This window comes from Bos indicus, chromosome 18 (assembly GCF_029378745.1).
Source record: "Bos indicus isolate NIAB-ARS_2022 breed Sahiwal x Tharparkar chromosome 18, NIAB-ARS_B.indTharparkar_mat_pri_1.0, whole genome shotgun sequence".
In the NCBI taxonomy this organism is placed as follows: domain Eukaryota; kingdom Metazoa; phylum Chordata; class Mammalia; order Artiodactyla; family Bovidae; genus Bos; species Bos indicus.
The window spans coordinates 35,631,167-35,653,073 of NC_091777.1; the positions used below are offsets into that span (position 1 = coordinate 35,631,167).

At 50.8% G+C, this 21,907-nt stretch overlaps 2 protein-coding genes across 2 annotated transcripts in view; both read right to left on the reverse strand.

Annotated features, from left to right (window-relative positions):
* ATP6V0D1 (ATPase H+ transporting V0 subunit d1) overlaps window positions 1-18,770 on the reverse strand; it is a 39,161-nt gene extending 20,391 nt beyond the window's left edge. The window contains exon 1 of the mRNA XM_019978841.2: window positions 18,537-18,770. Within this exon, the coding sequence (XP_019834400.1) occupies window positions 18,537-18,666 (130 nt within the window). The 5' untranslated portion in view covers window positions 18,667-18,770. The remainder of the gene's footprint in view (window positions 1-18,536) is intronic.
* A 714-nt stretch (window positions 18,771-19,484) lies between these two features.
* AGRP (agouti related neuropeptide) lies at window positions 19,485-21,015 on the reverse strand. Its single transcript, XM_019978842.2, has 4 exons — window positions 20,406-21,015; window positions 20,159-20,291; window positions 19,910-20,001; window positions 19,485-19,720 (listed from the first exon to the last, which is right to left on the reverse strand). The coding sequence occupies exons 1-4, from the start codon at window positions 20,448-20,450 to the stop codon at window positions 19,538-19,540; spliced, it is 453 nt and encodes a 150-aa protein (XP_019834401.2). The 5' UTR covers window positions 20,451-21,015; the 3' UTR covers window positions 19,485-19,537.
* Window positions 21,016-21,907: the final 892 nt, after the last annotated feature.

Below are 21,907 nucleotides of genomic sequence, written 5' to 3' on the forward strand. Positions count from 1 at the left end.
GAATTGAGGCCCGCTGAGTGAAACCAGATGTACAAATACACTCCCTAGAGCCCAGTGTGCCCATCCTGCCACTCCCTGCGAGAGCAGCGGAGCCCTGGAGCTTGTTCCACCACTTCCCTGGGCCCAGGTGAAGTGGCTGTTTTGAAGGAACTGGCTCTGGGCTCTTCCTCCAGTGCTCGTTTGGCCCTATGAGCTCACTAATGCTGCAACTTCCAGGAGCTCAAAGCAGCGAAACTCAGACAGTGGGACAGATGGCCAGGCTGGTGGCTCAACAGAACTATAACTCCCCCTCAGCAAATGGACTGTGTTTGGGTCTCCTCTCCAGGCTCTGGGTGTCGGGGGAGAGGGGGGAACCTCTCTTCGCATCAGCTCCAAAGCAGATGTATGCACTGGCTGGCTGGCTGTGCAGGGTCAGAGTACCACATCTGGAACTCCCAGTGTGGGAGCCACAGCACACAAACCATTAACCCTGGGTTTACCTGCAGCACAGACTAAGCATCCTCTCACCCCCAGGCTCTGCCAGGGCCCATCACAGGTTCCCTGCCAACCTCATGTAAGTGACCAGCCCTGCATTCCAACTCTTCCTATCAAAGGCCAGCTTTTCCCCTTCCTACCTCAGATGTCAACTGGCATTCCCTATCCAGAGCCTTGGCATTGCTCCCACCCCAAACTGAGGTGCCCATGGCCTCTTGCTGGCCCAGGAAAAGGTCCATAGACAACTACAGCCCCACTTCGCCAGGTCACTGGTCTCAGGACATAGTTCCTTAGGTACCTTAGTGGGACGATGGGGAGAGACCCTAGGCTTTCGGGCCACAGTGACTTGAGTTTAAATCTTGCCCCGCAGCTTGACCCTGAGCAGCTGGTAGAATCTCTGGACCCAGGCTCCTGGCTGTCACCTGGTGAAAGGTCCTGCAGTGCCAGCTTCCCAGGGTAGCCACAGAAATGGTGGCCCAGAAATGGTGTTGCCCAGAGAAAACCAAGCCCTGCACAGCAGTCTTTCCCCTTCTCTGCTGGTGAAGGTTCTCACCCAGGGCTCCCAAGCTGACGGGCCTGGCCCCAATCAGGTGGTCTGTGTTCTGACTCTGGGCCATTGCTCAAGCTGTCCCCCTTGGCATTCCACAGGGTACCCCTGCCCTTCCTTCCCACGGCCCTGACCTTTCCTGGGGGCTCTGGTGTGTCCTCTCCCCAGGGGTCCTTGGGTAACGCGGGCATGCACGCACACAGGCCACACTCTGCTCTCTCCTGGGGAAGGACGAACAGAGTGGGCTCAAAATCTGGGACTCCGGTGCCTAAGCCCACATCCTACCTCATCTATGAGCAGGATCACACAGAGCTTTGGGCAGCCCAGCCCCAGGCACCTGGACAGAGGCTAGGACCCAGGTATGCACCCCCGACAATATGGTGAGCTACTGCCCTGCTGCCCTCAGGAGCTGGTGCAGCCAAGGACAGCTCTTGCTCCATGGGAAGCCCCTGGGCCGGTGTGCCAGCAGTCTTGGGAAGAACCTGGAGACTACTGCTGGCACGGTCACATGCAAGTTACTGGGTTTCAGCTGGCATGAGGCAAAGACCCTGCAGGAAAAGGACAGCGAGTTCTCCTTCCCAGGTCCCTAGACTAGCATTTTGTCTCACCCTTGGAGGCCTTTCAGTGAGGTGCGGCATTCCCAGAGGGGGGATGGGACTGAGCTGTAGCCAGGGCCCAGCTGACATTGGGGTTGGTGACACCACCCACCTGCATATCAGATACGGGGATCTGATAAGCAGGAGTGTCACTCCCTGGTCTAGGAGGCAGCAGGATGTCTGAGGTTCACCACCCTTCTCCCTGCTCCGAGACAGGTGGCAGGCGCTGGCAGACCACATTTAATTACCCTCATGCTCTCAGGAACACCTTGTCCCTGTGGCTGGGAGAATGAAAGCATCACTCACAACCCATGAGGAAGTCAACCCATCCAATAGTCAGGAGGGTGCCAGGCGGGCGACGGTCCCACGTGCCAAAGGGAGGGGCAGAACTGGTTAAGGCTGCACCCAGGGCAAGTTCCAAGAAGCTCTCCGCTGACTGAGTGGAGATCCGCCTGGACAGCCCCTCACCAGGACATCCCCACCCAGGGCTCACCAGAACTGGCATGTCCCAGGAGACCCAGGGCTTGGAGGGCGGCTTCCCCTGTTGCCCTCCCCTGAGACTTAGCCAGCCCGCCTCACCCTGGGAGGCAGGGCCCACACCTCTGCTGCTGCCTGTACTTTGACCCTGAGCAGGCTCTTTCTTTTCCAGGCTCACCACCTCAGTTACAGAGCCTGCAGGCTGGAGTGGACCTGGGGCTTCTTGGCAAGAGCTTCTTTGCACTTTCCCAAAGATGTAAGTCTGCCTGGGTGTTGAATGAGAAGAGGGATAGACGTCCAGTGTGGCTAGGTGCCAGGCAGCCCAGGAAAAGGCCAGCTGTGGCAGGGAGCTTCTCAAAAGCTGGCTTGTGTCCTGACAGGCTCCTGGGTCCGCTGGTCCACACCACCTGAGCAATCCTCTCTGCCCTTAGTGCTTGGCTTCTGTTCTACATGCATTGTCCTCTAGAAGAAGGACCCAAAGAAAAATTGGAGCTCACTTCAACTAGGGAAAAGCAGTTTTAAGACCCCCAGGGGCTGCTGTTCCCAGTAAAATTTAAGCCAAGTCAGGCTGGATCCTGGAGGGGCATCTTGCCAGCTCCACAGTACTTAAGAGTCCAAGCTATGGAAATACTCACGGTGCTGAGACCTAGGGCCTGTGGATGGGCTTAGAGGATCAGGCCTCATCTGGGGCTGTCTCAGCATGAAGTCTCATTCCCTGAAGCTCACAGAAACAAGACCAAGCAACCTGGGCCAGAAGCAGAGTTGACCCACTCCATACCCACACCCAGCTGAGTCAAGAGGCCTGGGCCAGGCAGGAAGTGGCAGGAAGTAGCATCCACGCTGGTCCTGTCCTGCATCACAGACTCCTCACACACCCTGCTCTAGGGGCTGACAGGACACACGCAGGAGAAACAGTAAGACACCAGACTGAGCCTGATCAGTACTCAGGCCCTGGGAGAGAGGCAATTTCCCTCTCAGGGAATCTCATAGCAGAAGTTAGGTTCAAATGATGGCAGTCAGTGGAAGAGCGGGGGTGACAGGGAGGCATGGAGCCTGGGCCAGGCCTGAGGGATAACACTCCAGGACTCTCACTTTCCCTAAGCTTTGCCACATGGCATCTGGCTTAGAGGTTAAAGTATTGAGGGTGGGGAGAAATGAGTGAGCTACAACCCATGACCAGCAGCCTTGGGCCCTGTGTGTCAGGTCATGGGTCATAGCTCACCTGTATTCCTCAACTCCCAAACCTTAATTTCCACACTGGATACCGTGTGGCAAGACACCTGGGGGGATGGAAAGCACCCCAGAATCAGGGTCTCTTTCACCTGACCACCCCTTCCCAAGTTGGAGGCTGGGCACCAAGAGGCACAGTACAGGTAGTCTTCAGTGAATAAGTGAAGGAAACTATCAAAAAATCTAGAGAGATGGGACTGGAGGAGCCAAGATAGATGTCAGGAGGCCATAAGCAAGGCCTTGAGCCTCACCTGGTCCCAGTTTCCCTGGGAAGCTACGAGGGTTGGATAAGGTTACTTGCAGGGGCCCAGTCAGCTCTGATATTCTACTCTGATCAAGCCTGGATCTCACTGACTCTCTGCAACTCCAGTCCCTGAGGGCCATGCAGGAGCTCAGGGTGAGCCCAGTGGCCTGGCTACCCTGAAACAGCCCTTTCAGAGCTCACAACAGGTGCAGGGAAGGCCTCGGGCTGTGGAGCAGCAGCAAACAGGAGAGGCCAAGCTGAAGCAGCAAAGATACCACAGACGACTCCTTGGAGGGGGAAGCCCCATCCATCAGCCAAACACAAAGCCTCAGCTGAAGTCAAAGCCTAAAAACCATTGCCTGAGCGGCCAAAGCGGGGGATAAGCTCTGGCCCAGGGCCAGGCCAGGGTTGGCCAGGAAAGTGGGGCCTGGTCCTCAGTGGAGGCTGTTCCTCCACACATCCCTTTACCTTTCTTAAGTCTGCCCCCCACCAGGACCACCCACACTCACATGGTAGTGGGGTTGGGGTGGTGGTGGGCAGTCGCACCCTAGGCCCTGGACCTGCAGGGTGAGCTACACGGTGCTGGGTGCAGATGGGCAGAGCAGGCACCAGGCCCAGCACACGTGGCCCTTCAGGGCCTTGATTTTCCTCTCTTTAAAAGAGGAGGAAGGCCATTATTCCCATGCAGAGTAGTTTTTTTTTTTTTTTTTTTTAAATCATCTAGGAGTGGGTGTTGGCTGAGGCAGAAGCCAGGGAGGCCAATGGAAAGACTACTCCAAATTGGGGTACAAGGTGGAGAGTTGTCAATTACCTGATAACCTGACTGTGTGTACCTATACCCTATAGAGCCTGGGGTGCCTGATTTGGTCTCTCCCAGAGTCACCCTACACACATGTCCCTGTGTATACCACAGGCACCCCTACATGCCCCCCCAAAGTGCTGAAGAAAGCTGGGAGGAGAGGAATCTGTCTTGAGGATGAATTTTCCATCTCCTGGAAGGACGAGAGTAGAAGAACCAGAGTGGAGGCCACCCAGGGAAGGATGGTGCTTCTGGGAGCCTGGGGAGCACGGCCTTGACTCCTGGCAAGCTTAAGCTCCTATCTGGTGCCCCCAAGACCCTTGATTCATAGCTGGCACACTGCACTGAAGCTGCTGCTCCAACTCTGAGGACTTCCAGTGTGACCCAGGTGGAGGTAAATGAAGACAACTTGGAGATCAAGCCTGCAGCAGTCTGCACTGGGCACTATGGTGGACAGCATCCCAGGAGAATTCCCTGGCCTTCCTCTTCCTCACTCAGGAAGCAGGGGCACAGGGAGGTGAGGGTGGGAAGAGATGGACAGACAGGAGACACTGAGCCACAAGCCCTATATAACCTGGGAAGGCTGACTGGAAACTTGGGTGAGGGAAGCAGGGCCCAGGGCAGAGTCCCAAGGGGACAGAGGCTTAAGGCAGATGCTGCACAGAGAAGCAGAGGAGATGCGACAGTGGGTCCAGCCACACCCTCTTCCCCGGCCCTCAGACAGCTGAATGGTCCTGGTGCACCCCCTTGTGGCCAAAGGGAGGATGGCACTGTCAACAGTCCAGAGCTCGGCTCTGGCTCCGTGATTGTAACAGCCTTGGACTCCAGGTACGTATTTCCCCAGGGGTTAAATGGGGGAAAAGGCTGCAGGCACCTGCAGAGCCAAATGGAACAAGAAAAGGACTGGGGTGGACATTGAATCTGGTCATGAGGGACTGGTCTGTCTTGCATCCGTGCAATAAGTGACCTTCTAAGGTGTAAGAGTGAACACCGTGCAGAGGAAGCCTGGGCATGTTCAGCCCTCTACACTCTTGTCCTCCAGTTCCCCAAGACCCTCCCAAGGCTCCATATCCCTTAATTCAGCTCTCTGCTCCCTGTCTCTGCTGCTGCTAAGTCGCTTCAGTCATGTCCAACTCTTGTGCAACCCCACAGACGGCAGCCCACCAGGCTCCCCCATCCCTGGGATTCTCCAGGCAAGAACACTGGAGTGGGTTGCCATTTCCTTCTCCAAATCATGAAAGTGAAAGTACAGTCGCTCAGTCATGTCCGACTCTGAGCGATCCCATGGACTGCAGCCTACCAGGCTCCTCCGCCCATGGGATTTTCCAGGCAAGAGTACTGGAGTGGGGTGCCATTGCCTTTTCCAGCTCCTTGTCTTTAATGCCTAATAATATATCCTTTTTTTTAAAGTGCTTAATAACACAAAAGCAGAACAATCTACAACATGGTGCACTCCTCCCCCATACCTCACATCCTAGCCCCCTGCCAAAACCCAAAAAGAGTGATTTCTCATCCAATCACACAAATACCTACTGAGCATTCACACTGGTGGGCACTGTGCTGTTGAGAACTAACAACATGCAAGTGATTCGTTTCATTTTACAGATGAGCAAACCAGCTTCAAGACATTAAATCACAATGGACAGCGTCACATGGTTGGCCAGAAAGGGAGCCACAGTCTCCTGCTGCCTGGCCTCACACACAACTTAAGAAAGGTCCTGGTGACCCAGAGAGGCTGGTGATTTACAAGAGAGACCATTACATCATGTGCTCACACCTCTTCATTCTTGATGTCAACCCTCCTAACAAGCTGGAGCATGTCTGAAAGCTGAGCCCAAAGCACAAGAACAGCTACAAGTAGGAAAAGATGTCTAATGTGCTGTAGTCGACACTGCTGACCACATGGGGCCAGGGACAAACCACTGGAGGCAGACCTGGGCCCTCAGAGACTGTGGCTTGGTCCCATTTCATTTAACATCTAATGGCCCTAATTCAAGAGAAGCTCTGCTATGTTCAGTGTAGGCTGCTATGAAAGCAGGAAAGCAAGACTAATACATTCCAGAAAGGGGTTATGCAAGATGTTTAAAATCTGGATCTTTCCTTCTCTGCCATCCAGAAACCCTGGTCACCCTGGAAGTCTCATCTTTAAGGGTCCTGAATGGCTGACATTTGCCTGTGCTGAGGTCACTTCAAAAGGCCCTGTGGTTCAGACACTGGCTCCACCTCAGAAACCAAGCCCAAGAAATCAGTGAGAAAACTGAGGGACAAGAGTGTTATTACCCACCAGAGCAAGTTCTGACATGAACTCCCAGGGCAGGGCTTCTGAAACAAGGGTTATCAGTTCCTGTGTGGACTGTCCTGACCATAAACAGCTTCCCAGATAAAATCAAGCTACAGTATACACCAGTGCAAGGTGTAATCAGTGAAGAGAAAAAAAGAAGTGTATGGGGGGTTGGGGGAAGGCAACAAAGGGAAAAGAGAAAAATGGACAGGTGGGAGGTGAGCTGAATATGGACGGGGCTCTGGGACTCTGTTCTGAGTGACATGAGGGTCTGGGCCTCATGCATCCCTTGGACTCTTGAGTCTTCTGGTGTAAAGAGAAGGGAAGGGGGTTGATGGGGGCTCCCTAAGAGTCAGACCAGCACTACAACGCTGTGAACAAAAATCTGGAAGAATGCCCTAGCGTCACCAGCAGGGGTCTCGGCTTGGATGGCTGATGGGTTAAGTGCGTTCTCTTTGCTCACCTATATGTTCGAATTTCTCTTATTTTAGATATCTTCAGCAGATATTTTAAACGATAAAACGTTTGTTCAATACAACACATTTGAACGATGGAAGAGTACTTAAAATTAAAGACTGACATATTTCCCCTCCCAGTCCCTCCAACCCTTCCTCTGCAGAGGCTGCCACTCCAGGTTGGTTGTCTACGCTTCCAAACACATTTTCATGTGCACATTACCTGGTGTTCTACTAAAATGAGACTATATTACACACAACACTCTGCAACTTCTCACTTAACAAGATATTTCTAAATCAATCTTCATGGAACATCACATTTTTGAGCACCTGAATAGTATTCCACTGTGAGCACAGACCAGGGTTTATTTAACCATTCCCCTGTCCACAGCAATCCCTCTGGTTCGAACAGGTTGCAGTTAGTTACCTCCAAGGCTGGTGCAGACACTTCTGTGCATGCCATCCTGTGCTCACCTATGGGATGCGACCCTGTAGGTGGGTGTGCAGGGTCACAAAGTACCTGCACGTGCAGTATTTAAACAAGGCAGTAAAAGCTTGTTCCCCAAGGACCTATACCAAGTTATCCTTCCAACTCCACTTTTGGAATTTTTAAAAAAAAATTATGTTTAGGACTTCCCCGGCAGTCCAATGGTTAAGAACCCACGCTGGTATGATCATCCCTCATATAATCTCTGGTCGGCAGGAGAAACTGAGATCCCACATGCCACGAGGCACAGCCAAAAATAAATAAGTAAAAAATTATGTTTAGTTAAAAAGAAGATCAAAAAAGAAAAACAGAAGGGACTTCTGTGGCAGTCCAGTGGTTGAGACTCTCGGCTTCCACCTTGGGAGGCACGGGTTCGATCCCTGGTCAGGGAACTAGGATCCCACTAGTCGCGTAGCGAGGCCAAAATTAATTAATTAACTTTTTTTTTTAAGACACCTACATAAAAAAAAAAAAAAGTAAGAAAAGAAAGAAACCACCCTGCCCAGTCATGCAGGAAGGAGGCATGGCAGGGGTGTGAAGGGGAACCCCTGGCTGTGGCTCTCTGTGCTCTGCTCGCCAAATTAGGCTCCACGCCAAGTATACTCCTCAGGGCAAGCTTGTGTCCCCTTGGCCTGCTGTGAAGGCTGCTCCCCAGCCTCCTGGCAGGACTTGTGGGCGGGATGAGGCTTCTAAGGGAGTTTGCCCTGGTGGCAGGCCAACAGATGGCGCAGGCTGAGCTGCCGCCGGCCAGCATGCTGATGACTTCCAGACTGGAATCATCAGTGCTGCTTCCCTGGAGCTCCAGATCCACACAGCCACCTCCCTCAGACACGCAGACTGAGTGCTTCTGCGATGGAGCACCTCCTCCACCACCTGTCCATGCCCCAGACCTTCTCCCCTCCTGCTGGGGCCCGTCTCAGAAGCAGTTCCAGCACCCACCCAGACATCTGAGGTCAAAATCCTGATCTCTAACCCCTCTCACCTCTATACCTAAAGCAAACTGGCCCAATCTTGCGGGTCTCATTCCCTAAGCTGGTCTCTGACCCAGTTCTTCTTCTGCCCATGTGCCACTCCTGCCCCAGTTCAGCCCCATTCTCTCACCTGGAGAGCTAGGATAGCATATCCTCTAGCCTGGCTCCTCCTAAACCAAACCTCCAGAGCCCCGTATCCCGTTTCTAATCGCATCACACCACCAACCCTCACCCCCTTCACAGTCCTTCCCTCCTTCATGTACTGAGGGATCAAGTCCAAGCTGGCTCATGGCAGCAAGACCTCCCTCCTGCCCACCCCTGGCCTCCGCCCCTGCTCTGGGGCCTCATCCTCTTGCAGCAGCACTGGGAGAGGAACAGTCTAGTCGCCACCACGGATTTGTGCCAGCTCATCAGTCTTTGGGCATGGGGGGAAGGGGTCTCTTCACACAGCAACATCACTGGCCAGGGCAGCTGGGACAACACAGGCCATCAAACACTGAGGGGAAAACTTCAGGTGCGTGTGGGGGGCCCTCACAACTCAGGAGACTCGAAGTAGCTGTGGCTTTGGTCCATGTGCTAACCCTCTCCATGTGTACACCCTTCCCCTGAGGGGCCCCCCTCCCAGAGCTGCTCTGTCGTGCTTGTGATCATCGGGTTGCCAGAACTGTGTCCTCTCTCCCTCTGGATCACATCTGGCTCTAAGGAGTTCTGGGCTGAGCTAAGTTTGTCTTGCTGTCTAAGCCATGGTCACCCAATTTCATCAAACCAATATATTCTCCTCTGACAAACAAAATGGAACATACAAAATGTTTCCAGGCAAGAAAATAAACAGAAACTCTTGAGCAAGACATTTCCCACACACTGACCCTGACCTAAGTGAAGGATCTCCCTCTTGCTCTCTCTATTACAACTTTCATCCCTCCTAAGCCACTTCCCAAGGCACCCGAAGCCTTTGATGAACCAGCCCGAGGCAACTGTCCACCCTCAGCCCTGCGTACCCCTGACACGTGCTCTATTCTCTTCCTGGTTCCCAATTTCTCCTGATCTTCTACGCGGTTTGATGTTTCTAAAACTACAAATGCCTTCTTCCCACCTCCCCAACCTGGCTACTTTTTTGTGTGACAGTTTTACTGAGATATAGTTCATATGCCATACAATTTTCCCATTTAAAATGTACAATTCAATGGCTTTTAGTATATTCAGAGTTGCACAACCATCACAATTAATTTTACAACATTTTCATTGCCCCAAAAAGAAGCCCTATAAGCTGTTACTCCTCACATGCTCCCACTGTCCCAAAGTATGCTTCATGCCTACTGGACATTTAGCACTATCTTTTTTAAAAGTCTCTACTGAATTTGTTATAATATTGCTTCTTTTGTTTATGTTCTGTTGTTTTGGGCCATGAGCCATGTGGGATCTTAAACTTCCTGACCAGGGATCAAACCCACACCCCATGCATTGGAAGGTGAAGTCTTAACAACTGGACCGCCAGGGAAACCCTCAATTCTGTTTTGATCTCCGCCAGTCTGTCCATTAGGTGCATGGGCTCCCCCAGGCAAGGCCTGTGTGATATGTTTTCATTGCCCACTCGGGGCCCAGCATGGCACCCGCCTCCCAGGAGTGACGAGAAGGAATGACCATAGTGGGAGCAGCTGGCTTCCCTGACTGCTCACTCAGCACCAGGCCCTGTACTTCACGCCGCTAACATCTCAGAGCGATTCTATTAATGCTCTCATTGTGCAGCTGAGGATAAACCACTTGCCCAGGGTCACAAAGCCAGTAAGAGGCTGAGCTGAGATTCCTCAGTGAGCCGAGTTCATCTGTGAGCTCCGCTCTGTCCATCCACTGTCTCTGTCCATTGACTCTGTGCCTGGTCGTCAGTTTCCAGCCCCGCTCTTCTCTGTTCTCATCAAGGTCACCGACGACCTCTGAACAGCAAACCAAATAGAGAGCTGTCTGACTTTATTTCAATATCCAGGACACCGCTGTCAGTCACCACCCCTTCCTTTCTCTCCTACCCACCTCTCAGGGGATGCCTTTGGCCTTTCTGGCAGGACCATCTTTTGCCCCATTCTTGCTTAATGGAAGCTCTTCCTGGGGGAGGGTCTCACCATCTAGGGTGTCTACTCTTCTGACTCAATTCTCTCCTGGGGTCAGTGGCCACACTTCTACACTGATTCCCCAAGCTCACACCTGAGCAGCAAAAATAGCCTCCACCTCTTCACTCAAATGGCTCACAGATCCCTCATTCCCATCTTCTTGCTCTTTCTCCAAACTGTTCCTTCCACATTCCTCTGTCATTTCACCCGCCACCTACATAGGTGCCTAAGCCAGGGTGGAAACATCAGCCTTGACTCTTCATTCCTCCTCAGACTCCTTATCCAACCCTCATATCCTATTAATTCCTCTCCCTGTAAATTCCCCCCCAATGCTAGCTGCCAATGCCTGAAGACATCTTCTCTGCCCCGGGTTACTTCTAAGACCCTGCAGACTGTTCTTCCCACCTCCAGTGTGGCCCCAATCCCTTGGAAACACACGTTTCAGACTGCAGGTACATTCTACAGTACAAAGTAAGTAGTCTTACCCTCCCATTTCCTGTGTTCAGGACAAAGCCCTTCCTGCAGTTTTTGCAGTTCTTCAAAGTTAATCTCTTGGGACTTCCCTGGTGGCCAGTGGCTAAGACTCCACGCTTCCACTGCAGGGGGTGTGGGTTCAGTCCCTTGTCAGGAAACTAAGATCCTGCATGCCACAAGGCACAGCCAAAATTTTTTAAAAAGCAGCAACAACAAAGATAAACTCTTTTCAGCCACATTTCTGGCCACATCACAATTAGTGCTGAATACCTAACTGTGCCACTAATAACTCATTAGTGCCACTCCTGGAGACACCATCTATGTTTGCATCTGCAGTTTGATGTGGCCAAGACCAGCCTGGAGTCTCACTTTCCTCTTCCTATAGAAGACTGCCTCTTGTGAAATAATGTTGAAATGCAGAAGAAAATGCTGTAATGAACAGAAGGCAAGTGACTCACGACAGAGAGGGAAAAAGTGCTCTGGAAGACAACCAGCAAATCAAGCATGTGAGCTCTTCAACCATGATCCCTGAGCATCTAATTCACTGGCTGAGGAAAACCATCCTTGGGACCACCGAGCTCACATGGAAGCTGAGAATATCACAGAGGTCCTCCTCCTAAATGTTAATATATTTCTTTACAACAGGAAGGAGATGAGCTGAATGGTCCAAGTGTCAGGGAGAGCCCCCATTCCAAATTAGGAACTCACATCTGGTACCCATCAGCTGAGTTACAGCTGCATAATCCAGCAAGTCACATGCTTTTTCAGTATTTTCCAAGTTTCTGAGTAAGAGGAGAGCTAATTCATTGCAAAATCCTGGAAATAATGACCAACTCAGCAACAATGAGAAACCCCTGGACTCAGATTATGGTCCCTAAATATCTTTTTTCCTATAAAAAGAAACAGGTTGCCTAAGAGAAATGATGACTCTAGGTCTGGATCAAAAAATGTACAAGATAACATTAGAATATACTGTCATCTCAGCAATAAAGAAGATTACAGGGTTATGTCAAAAAACTTATACAATAGGCAGCATATTGTATCATCTCCCATTGGCCAAAGGACAATTTGAGCATCGATAAAGTTGAGAGATTGAAGCACAACAAATATATTAAAAGCCTAAGTGTGTTATGATACTAAACAAACAAAAAGAAGAGTAAACAAACCTCATTAGTCATCTTTGGAGGATGTTGGAAAACCAACTCATTATTTTGGAAGTAGACCAACCTAGATAGCATATTCAAAAGCAGAGACATTACTTTGCCAACAAACGTTCGTCTAGTCAAGGCTATGGTTTTTCCTGTGGTCATGTATGGATGTGAGAGTTGGACTGTGAAGAAGGCTGAGCACCAAAGAATTGATGCCTTTGAACTGTGGTGTTGGAGAAGACTCTTGAGAGTCCCTTGGACTGCAAGGAGATCCATCCAGTCCATTCTGAAGGAGATCAGCCCTGGGATTTCTTTGGAGGGAATGATGCTGAGGCTGAAACTCCAGTACTTTGGCAACCTCATGCAAAGAGCTGACTCATTGGAAAAGACTCTGATGCTGGGAGGGATTGGGGGCAAGAGGAGAAGGGGACGACAGAGGATGAGATGGCTGGATGGCATCACTGACTCTATGGACGTGAGTCTGAGTGAACTCGGGGAGTTTGTGATGGACAGGGAGGCCTGGCGTGCTGCAATTCATGGGGTCGCAAAGAGTTGGACATGACTGAGTGACTGAACTGAACTAACTGAACTGAAATAAGGGAAAGAATCAAGTATTTATCTTGCCTCTCCTATACAGATGGTATGTCAAGGTAATCAAGTACTAGATTCAAAGTACTACAGGGTTCAAAGTACTAGAACTTTCCAGCTTTAGAAGGAATTCTGCTAGCAATTCCAGAAGGAAAGATAAAATTAAAATATCACCATTTTGCAAACCCTAATGAAATCACGGTTCTAGGCAATAAACATCAATGATTCCTTTGTCATAAAAAGAGAACTAAACAGAAACAGCTCTCAATAGAAGCACAAACATTACCTATTAAATATTGCTTTTAACAAATAACCAGATTCTAATTAAGTTTCTTGATCTAACTACCAATTAACAAGGGGCACGTTAAACTATACAGCAGAGAGAAAACCAGCAAAACTGAGATGAAGGAAAATCTATAGGGAGGTGGGAGGCGGGTTCAGGATGGGGAACACACGTACACCCATGGCTGATTCATGTCAATGTATGGCAAAAACCACTACAATATTGTAAAGTAACTAGCCTCCAATTAAATTAATTTAAAAAAAGGAAAATCTGTAAATTAAATGACCCAGCTTCTTCAACAAATAAAAGGAAAAGTGAAAGAGAAAACCTATATACTAAAAGACTTGTGACAGCATCAATTGCTTGATTGATGGATCATAACTGGACTCCAAGTGAAACAAATTGTATTAAAAAATCATTTGAGACAATCAGACAAATTTAAACCCTAAGTGGATATTTGATGACACCCAAAACTAATGTTTCTTTTAAAGGAGGAATAATAGGGTTGTGGTTACGTTAACAAAAAAAGTCATGATCTTTTTTTAGAAACACCAAAATATTTACAGCTGAAATGATACACTGTCTGGGATTGACTTCAAAATAACTGGAGTGGGGTGATAAATGAAGCTATTATCAACACAAGATTGATAAAGGTAACAAGAACTGAACAAGTTGTAATTAGGTGTCTATTACTTACAGAGTCATTATACTATTCCCTCCAATTTATATATGTTTAATGATTTCCATAATAAATGAAAGTGAATGATAAGCAGTTTTTAAAAGGAAAGGGGAGACTTTGGAGGGCACAGCCAGAGCCTCACTCATACTTGTATTCCCAGCAGCCAGTCAAATTAATAGCAATGCTTTTAGGCTGAAACCAAGGTCAAAGCTGAGGGTTCAAGCTCAGAACTATGTTAACCCCTGGAACACCTACTTGGCTCTTTTATTTGGCCCAGAAGCTTGCACAGAGTAAGCCTTCAGGAAGTGTGTTTTTGAATGAACAAATGAAGACTCGAACATCGAAATAGTACTACACATATTCCTCACGATCTGAAATATGTTCACTTAGTCACATACAAACACCTCGAATTCAGCCAGCTTCTGCAGAAGGTGGTGCCCCAAGCCACCACTCTCTCTGCCCCCACGTCCAGTGCTGAGGGGCCAGACGCTTCCTCTCCTGGGCTCACCTCAATTAAAAAAATTTTTTTTAATTTTATTCATTGGCTGCAACAGGTATTAGTTGCGGCATAAAGGCTTCCATAGTTGTGTTGCAGGGGCTTAATTGCTCCAAGGCACGTGGGATCTTAGTTCCCTGATCAGGGATTGAACCCATGTCCCCTGCAGGGCAAGGCAGATTCTTAACCACTGGACTACCAGGGAAGTCCCTCACCCCAATTTTTTTAAACCAAGGGTCTGAATTCCCAGATTTGTGCTCTCATCCTCCAAACCCCACCAGCCAGGACTCCTTTTGGTCCCGCTGAAGGCCTAACTATTTCTCCCCAACCTGCTGGTCTCTCTGCCTGAAATGCTCCCGCCCAGCACACCCCACCTCACACCCACCCCAGCTCTTGCTCAACTGGCTCCTCATGGTTCACACTTCATCTGGAAAATCCTTTTCTCAGCAGGGCCTTAACCAGCCCTCTTTAAAGAGAGTTCACCTCTGATTCTCTATCACTTCTCCATTGTCCTTTTCACAAGCGTCACCCTTAATATTTCTTTGCTTGACCATAACAGTAATAGCAGTTAACACACTGACTGAGTACGTACCATGTGCCAAGTTCATGCCAAGTGTTTTACAGGGAGTATCTTTTTTTTTCCCCCTAAACAGTTCTCTTTATTTATTTGGCCGCACTGTGAGGCATGTGGGATCTTAGCTCCCCATCAGGGATCAAACCCATGCCCCCTGCATTGGAATGCAGAGTCTTAACCACTGGGCTGCCAGGGAAGTCCCTAAAAGAATTATTTTGTTTAGCCTTCACAATCGCTCCATCAGTAAATATATATATATATATATATATTTTTTTTTTTTTTTTGCTAAGTAGCTTCAGTCGTGTCCGACTCTGCGTGACCCCACAGACAGCAGCCACCAGGCTCCCCCGTCCCTGGGATTCTCCAGGCAAGAATACTGGAGTGGGTTGCCATTTCCTTCTCCAATGCATGAACGTGAAAAGTCAAAGTGAAGTTGCTCAGTCGTGTTCGACTCTTAGTGACCTCATGGACTGCAGCCTACCAGGCTCCTCCGTCCATGGTATTCTCCAGGCAAGAGTACTGGAATGGGGTGCCATTGCCTTAAATTTGTATTATTATTACCCTTTTGCAAATGATGAAACTCAGGACAGAGCAGTTACACGGCCACAGAGGCATGAAATAGTAAGCCTACACTTGTAACCACCATGTTACACCGATTGCTTAATGTCTTTTCCTGGCCCCTTATAGTCTCCACCCTCAGACTTTAAGGGAACAAGAGAACATTATTCAACAAAGTATCTCAAACCCTACCACAGTGCCTGGCATAAAACAGGTGCTCCCTAAGTATATGTGGAATGCATGAAAGCATTCAAAGCAATACTGTGTTAAAAGGAAAAAAAAAAAAGTAACACTATGTGATTTCTCTTTCTCTATCTCTGACCCACCTCCTCTTCCCCACAAGTCCCTAGGCACAGGACCCAGCTTCCAGAAGGTATTAAGCACATGCAGAAATACTTAGAGCTGGGAAGAGCTTTTGTGACCACCCAGCTCTGTCCCCTCAGTTCACCAAGAGGTAGGACTTTCTCCTACCTCTGAGAAGAGACAAGCAAGGTGGACGATGGAGGATACATGGACTTCAGAGGTCCTAAGAGACTGAGTTCTAGCAAAAGAGGTCAGTAGCAGATGCTCTGAGGAAGTGGAATGCAGGAAGGAGGGCAAGGGTGTGGTGGAGGATCAAGAAGTACTGGCCCTACCTCGCAGAACAAACACCCACTCACCACCCAATGCCCCGAGCCTTCTGGAAACTGTCCCATTTTTAAACATATTCTTTGGAAGCCTCCTCTTCTCAAGATACACCTATAGATCTCATCAGGGACCACAGGCTTCCTTGGTTTCTCCTTCCTACCTTCCTCCCCACTCTTTCCCTTTTCCCTGGAGATAAGGAAGCAAAAGCATCCAGGAACAAACGGCTGGAGGCCAGGCCTCTGATGTGACCTTCAGCAGGCCTTCTTGTAGAGGACAAGAGGAGTTTCTGGGCACTTCTTCCTGCCTCTGGTTATCTCCAGACCCTGAAATTCCTGAACATATCCATCAGAGTCCCAAGAATCTCAAACTCTAAGTTAAGTGATTTCTAGGAAAGCAGCACAGACACCATAAGAGCTGCAACTGGATGGAGAGGGCCAAAATTCTAGCCTAGCATGGCCACAAAGGGGTTCTCAGATGGTATGGTACAGGGTCTGGGCCTTAAAGAGTAAGAATCACTGGGCTTCACCAGGATAAGAAAGAAACAGAGGAAGTGGCGTTCGCAAATAATCCTGAAAGGAGCTAACATTTATCTATCTCAGTGCTTGGTGCTGAGCTAAGTGTTTTACACATAATAACTTGTTGTTATCTAAGGATTTGGTGAGACAGGCACTGTTAATGTGTCAGATGAAGGATCCAAGGCCTAGAGGTGTTGAATAACTTGGTTAAATTAGGTGATTCAGTAACTGGTGGGGCTGGGATTCAGTCAGATTTGAAAGTCCAAAGTCCACCACAAAATGTGCACCAAAAGTTGGGAGTGGCTTACATGAGGGAAAGGAACATATGTGAAAGAGTGAGGGAATCGCTGAGTGTCACACTGAAGGACTGGATGGTGATCCACAAGGGGGACCATGTGTGAGCAGTGCTGTAGGAAGAATGGCCTAATGTGTTTATGGAGGATGATGAAAGATCTTTTGGGAACTCTGTGCCCCCAGAAACTCTACAGGGGTGGGGCAGGAGGGCAGCAGCAGGAGTGAGGAAAGCCTAAAAAAGAAACAAATTTACCAAATGCCAGTTGGTAATCTAAGCTATCCACATTCAGATTTAAGCAAATAAAGATCTTCCTCCAGTCCCAGTCAGTCCACAAAATTCCCATTAAATACCACTGTGTGCCACCCTGCCCTGTGCAGCCTCCCTGTTTCTCCTCTGTTTGCCACAGTGAGGACAATGAGGCTGCTGGCAAGTTCCTACAACCCAGCACAACCACTCTCATCAGGGAGGTGAAAGACATTTTTTGCACATTTATGTTAAAACCATAATGCCCACAATTGTATTTGAACTTCAGTAAGTTTTAAAATTTTAAAGGATTTATTTTCACATCACTGGCCTAGTTTGAAAGATCCATAATAACTGTTTGGTTGGTCGGTTGTTTTTTTTTATTGAGGTCACTTTTAACCTCAGTAACTTTATAATGAGAAAATTTTCTCCTGAACGTGAATCATCCAGCCATCTTCCCGCTCCAGCTACCAACCAGAAGGCTAGCAGTACTTCTGTTCAAGGCATATCACCTGGAGGTCAGGGATGGGAGCTCACAGCCCAGCCACTGTGCCCTTCACTACCACCTAGGGGGCAGGGGTGGGAAGGGAGAGGAAGAAGAGAAGGCTGGACTCAGGGAAGTCGATGCTGTGCCTCAGGGAGTCAATCCCACTTCGGAGCTGCGCGTCCTGAGAAGAAAGGGAAACTCCACTTCTCACTACTCCTGTACTAAGCAACCCTATCTGAACACACATCCTCATGGAGGGGGTGGGAATTATTGTCAGATACACGTGTATGAACCTCCAGACTTTCAGGGCTCTCCCAAACACTGCCTTCAGGAGTGAAGTGCCTTCAGCATCCCCAGCCAGTGGATCGGCGACGGAAGGACAACTCTAGCTAAGCTGGCCCAGCAATTCTCCCGAACGGCTCACTCCGCAGGAAAACACAATAATGCCAAAGGCCTTGGTGTACGTGTTGGGAGGGAAAGCAGGGGACTTTTCCGATTAGCTTCCCTAAGCGCTGCCAGGAGACAGCTCTCTCGCTACGTCAGGATAAAGAGACTTGTATGAGCACATCTCGCAGCAACTAACCACTCCCAAGAGGCCCTCTCTTCCAAACTACACGTCGGGCAAAACGGAGAAAGAAGCGGCCCCAGCAGAGGCGAACCACTACGGTTCTTAAAGCTTCTTTTGTGTTTGGGCCTTCACGGAGCTGCAACTAGAGGTACATTCCCTTCCGGCGCACCCATCAGCTCCTGCATTCCCAGCAGGCCTTTCAGGCCCAGATCCGGCTCCCCGACCTCTCAGACCCTTCGAGCACCCCCAGATTCCCCTCCCAGACCTCAGAAACTTCAGGCCTGGCTCGATCTCCTTGCCGGGCTTTCGAGGCCCAGCACCCCGGCCCCGCGGCTCACCCTCGAGCGTCTCGCACTGCACCAGGTTGAGGTAGTCCGCCTGGCTGAGCACCCCAGCCTTCAGGCCGCGCACCAGTCCCTCCAAGTAGCCATTGTCCACGTTGAAGTAAAGCTCCGGGAAGAACGACATGGCTGCGGCGGGGCGGCTGGACCGGAGGGCCCGGACCGGCCGGCACGCAGCACAACTCTTAAGATCAGCTGACTCGGCGCCCACAGCAGGCTGTCAAGAGCGTCAGGTGACGCGCAAGCGGCTCACGTGACCACGACGGGGCGGGGCTCCGTTTCCAGACAATTTCGGTGCAGAACGCTTGCGCAGGTGTAGGCTGCGGCCTGCCCTCTGGCGCCTGCGCGCTGAGGGGAGGCGGAGGCGGCCCTCCTGCTCCCTGGAGGGAGAAACTTGGAATGTTCCAGGCCAGCCACTTGGTGGCGCCCGTGAAGCGGGGGATTCGATTGGGCCTTCACTCTAGATTTTCTGAGTCTGGTATACCCTGGTGCTGTGACGGCCCCAGAAGTAAAGATGGGAGTGGGCGGCCCCTCTTTTGCTTGGAAATGTTCCAGACTGTTGAGCCATCCTTCCTCTGAGAGGGACTGAGGTCCGGTGAGGGCCATGCTTCGCTAAGGGTCACGCGTCGAGTTAGCCGCAAGCAGGCCCTGGAGCCTGAGGCTTGTTAGCATGCTGGGAGGTACAACCCCTCTGCCGCCCTGTGACCCGCTTTCTCGCATTTATCATCAGAGATTCTCAAGAGCAGGAGCGCGGCCCTCCTCTCTTTCTCCCAGCGGTTCCTGGTGCTCTAAGAGCTCGCATGTAAGTGACTTGTGATGGGATAACGCAGGCCCTGGAATAAGGGGGTGTGTGTGGTGTTGTGGCTTAGAGGAACCTTCGCCCCTGCCGTGACCTCCCCCACCTCCGACGGCGGTCACGTTCGAAATAACGCCACAACCCTGGGGTTGGTTCCATCCTTTTATTGGTGCTCCCCAGCCCCGACCCAGACATCGACCAGCTAGGTGCGGCTGCAGGGGTTCGTGGTGGTACCCAGCTTGCGGCAGTAGCAGAAGGCGTTGAAGAAACGGCAATAGCACGTGGCGCACGGGTCACAGCAGGGTACCTGGTGTCCCAGACAGGATTCATGCAGCCTTACGCAGCGACGTGGGGAGCGTGGCTTGCGTCCTTCCGGATCTAGCACCTACAGGGTTTGGGGAACATGGGCCTCCAAAGGCAGGTTCAGGGACCTGCCCTGATCAAGTTAGGAGAGGAGTGGAGCATGGGGAAGGATAGTCTGCAATGTTGCCCCAGGTGAGAGAGTCAAGTAGAGATAGAGGTTGATGCCCCTCATTTAAAGACTGTGGCCACACCCCTTGCCCTGAGCAGTTACCTCTGCTAAGGCCTTTGCCTCTGCCTCCTGCAGCAGCGACTCTTCGGCCTGTTCCTCCGTTATCCTCTTCAGCGACGGTTGCAGGCTTAGGCCTGGGACAGGTAATGTGAGGGCAGAAACCCCCCATGCACAAGACACCGCCTCCCAGGCCTGGGATTGGGGAGGGGGAAAGAGGCTAATACAAGGCAGAACAATTTGTGACCAGAGAGTGTCCAGGCCCCACCCAGCCCCATCACTGCGCACACTGACCTTGGAGCTCTAGGAATAAGGCTTCCTCAGGCCTTCCGATGCCCTCCAGGGGAGCAGGGCCCATTTGGGCCCCCTGCATGGAGGGCATTGCCAGCAGCAGGGCACAGCTCAGCAGTACTGCGGTCAGCATGGCCTGGCTCAGCGGGAAAACCCACCACTTAGTCCATCTTCATCCCTGGAGCACCCTCTAGGTGCCCTATCCCAGATCTCTAGAGAGTAGGAGTCTTAGCCCAACCTGAGGACTTACCTCTGCTTGCTGGATCCTCGCCCCAGGAGTTGCTGACCATTCCATGTCCCCTGCTTATATGGCAGGATCTAATGAAGGGCCCACACGTGACTGCTTCCTGCAGCCAGGGTATGAGGGGCCCTCCCCAGAAGATGGGAGCATGATTCAGGCCTCTCTCACTGGAACCAGGGCTCTACAAGAGGGGTGCCCATCTCCAATTTGGAGTGAGGTCTCCGGGAGCCCTTCAAAATTTGGGAACAAGATAGGGTGCCCAGGGCCCCCAAATTTCTGCAGGACAGGGACCTGGGGGATGGGTAGGCCGGAGTCATTAGCAGTAACAAGGCAGGCAGCCCTGAACGCTTAATTTAATTTGTGGCCCCGGAGATGGTCATTCAGACCCTACGCATGGCTTGTTTCCTTTGTTTCCAGGAACTTGGGTCAAGGGCATTGAAAGGGGGTGATGGGCCAGTGGCCAAAGCCGGGTGGGGTGAGGTGCAGACCCAGACCCTGGGTTTTGGAGAGGAGTGAGGAAGGGAAAAGACCACTTAGCCAAAAATAGGCCCTCTGCCTCCCTCTCTGGATCTATCCCTGCTCCCCTTCTTCCTCCAGGCTTCTCCAAGATCCCACCCCTGCTCCTACCCCCACACCATTTTCTGCCTGCAGTTCCTGGAAACCAAGGTGACTGAACAGACTGTTCCCTCCCCAGGTGGGCGAGCAGCTTCAAAGTAAAAAGCTTTCAGACCGCCTGCTTCATTAGTGCTAATGGCTGCTCCTTTCCGCCCTGTGTTGTCAGACTTTTGCCCATGCCTGGTCGCGTCAGCATGAGGCGAGTGTGAGGCCTGCCCTTTCATAGAGATGGTGGGACACACAGGACTTCCTGCCTCAGCCTCCCCTCACCACCACCTCCCCAAAGGGCACTTTATCACACGCTTGCCAGTTGGGGAAAGGGATGCAGGCTGAATCAGCTTCCAGGACTTGATGTACAATCTGAGCTGATATAAGACAGCAGGAGGATGAAGAGGCTGTTGGGGCTTGCAGCCCAGGTTCACATGGGCTATTTTGATCAGGGCGAGGCCTGAGGAAGTCCTTCTAGAAAGTGGTTGAAAACCATAGGCTATCATCTGGAGCTCAGTGGCTGTCTTCACTTGGGTATGTGGACACAGGGTATTGGCCTCAGGGACTGCCCAGGTCCCTGGTTAGGTCTGATGGGGAAGACAATCAAGAAAAACAACCATCAAAACATAGTGGAGGAACTTCCCTGGTGGTCCAGTGGTTAAGACTCCATGCTCCCAGTGCAGGGGACTGGGTTTGATCTCTGGTCAGGAAACTAAGATACCACATGCCACACAGCATGAAAATGAAAGTGAAGTGGCTCAGTTGTGTCTGACTCTTTGCTTCCCAGTGGGCCGTAGTCTACCAGGTTCCTCCATCCAGGGGATTTTCCAGGCAAGAGTACTGGAGTGGGTTGCCATTTCCTTCTCCATGGGGTTTTCCCAACCCAAGGATCGAACCCAGGTCTCCTG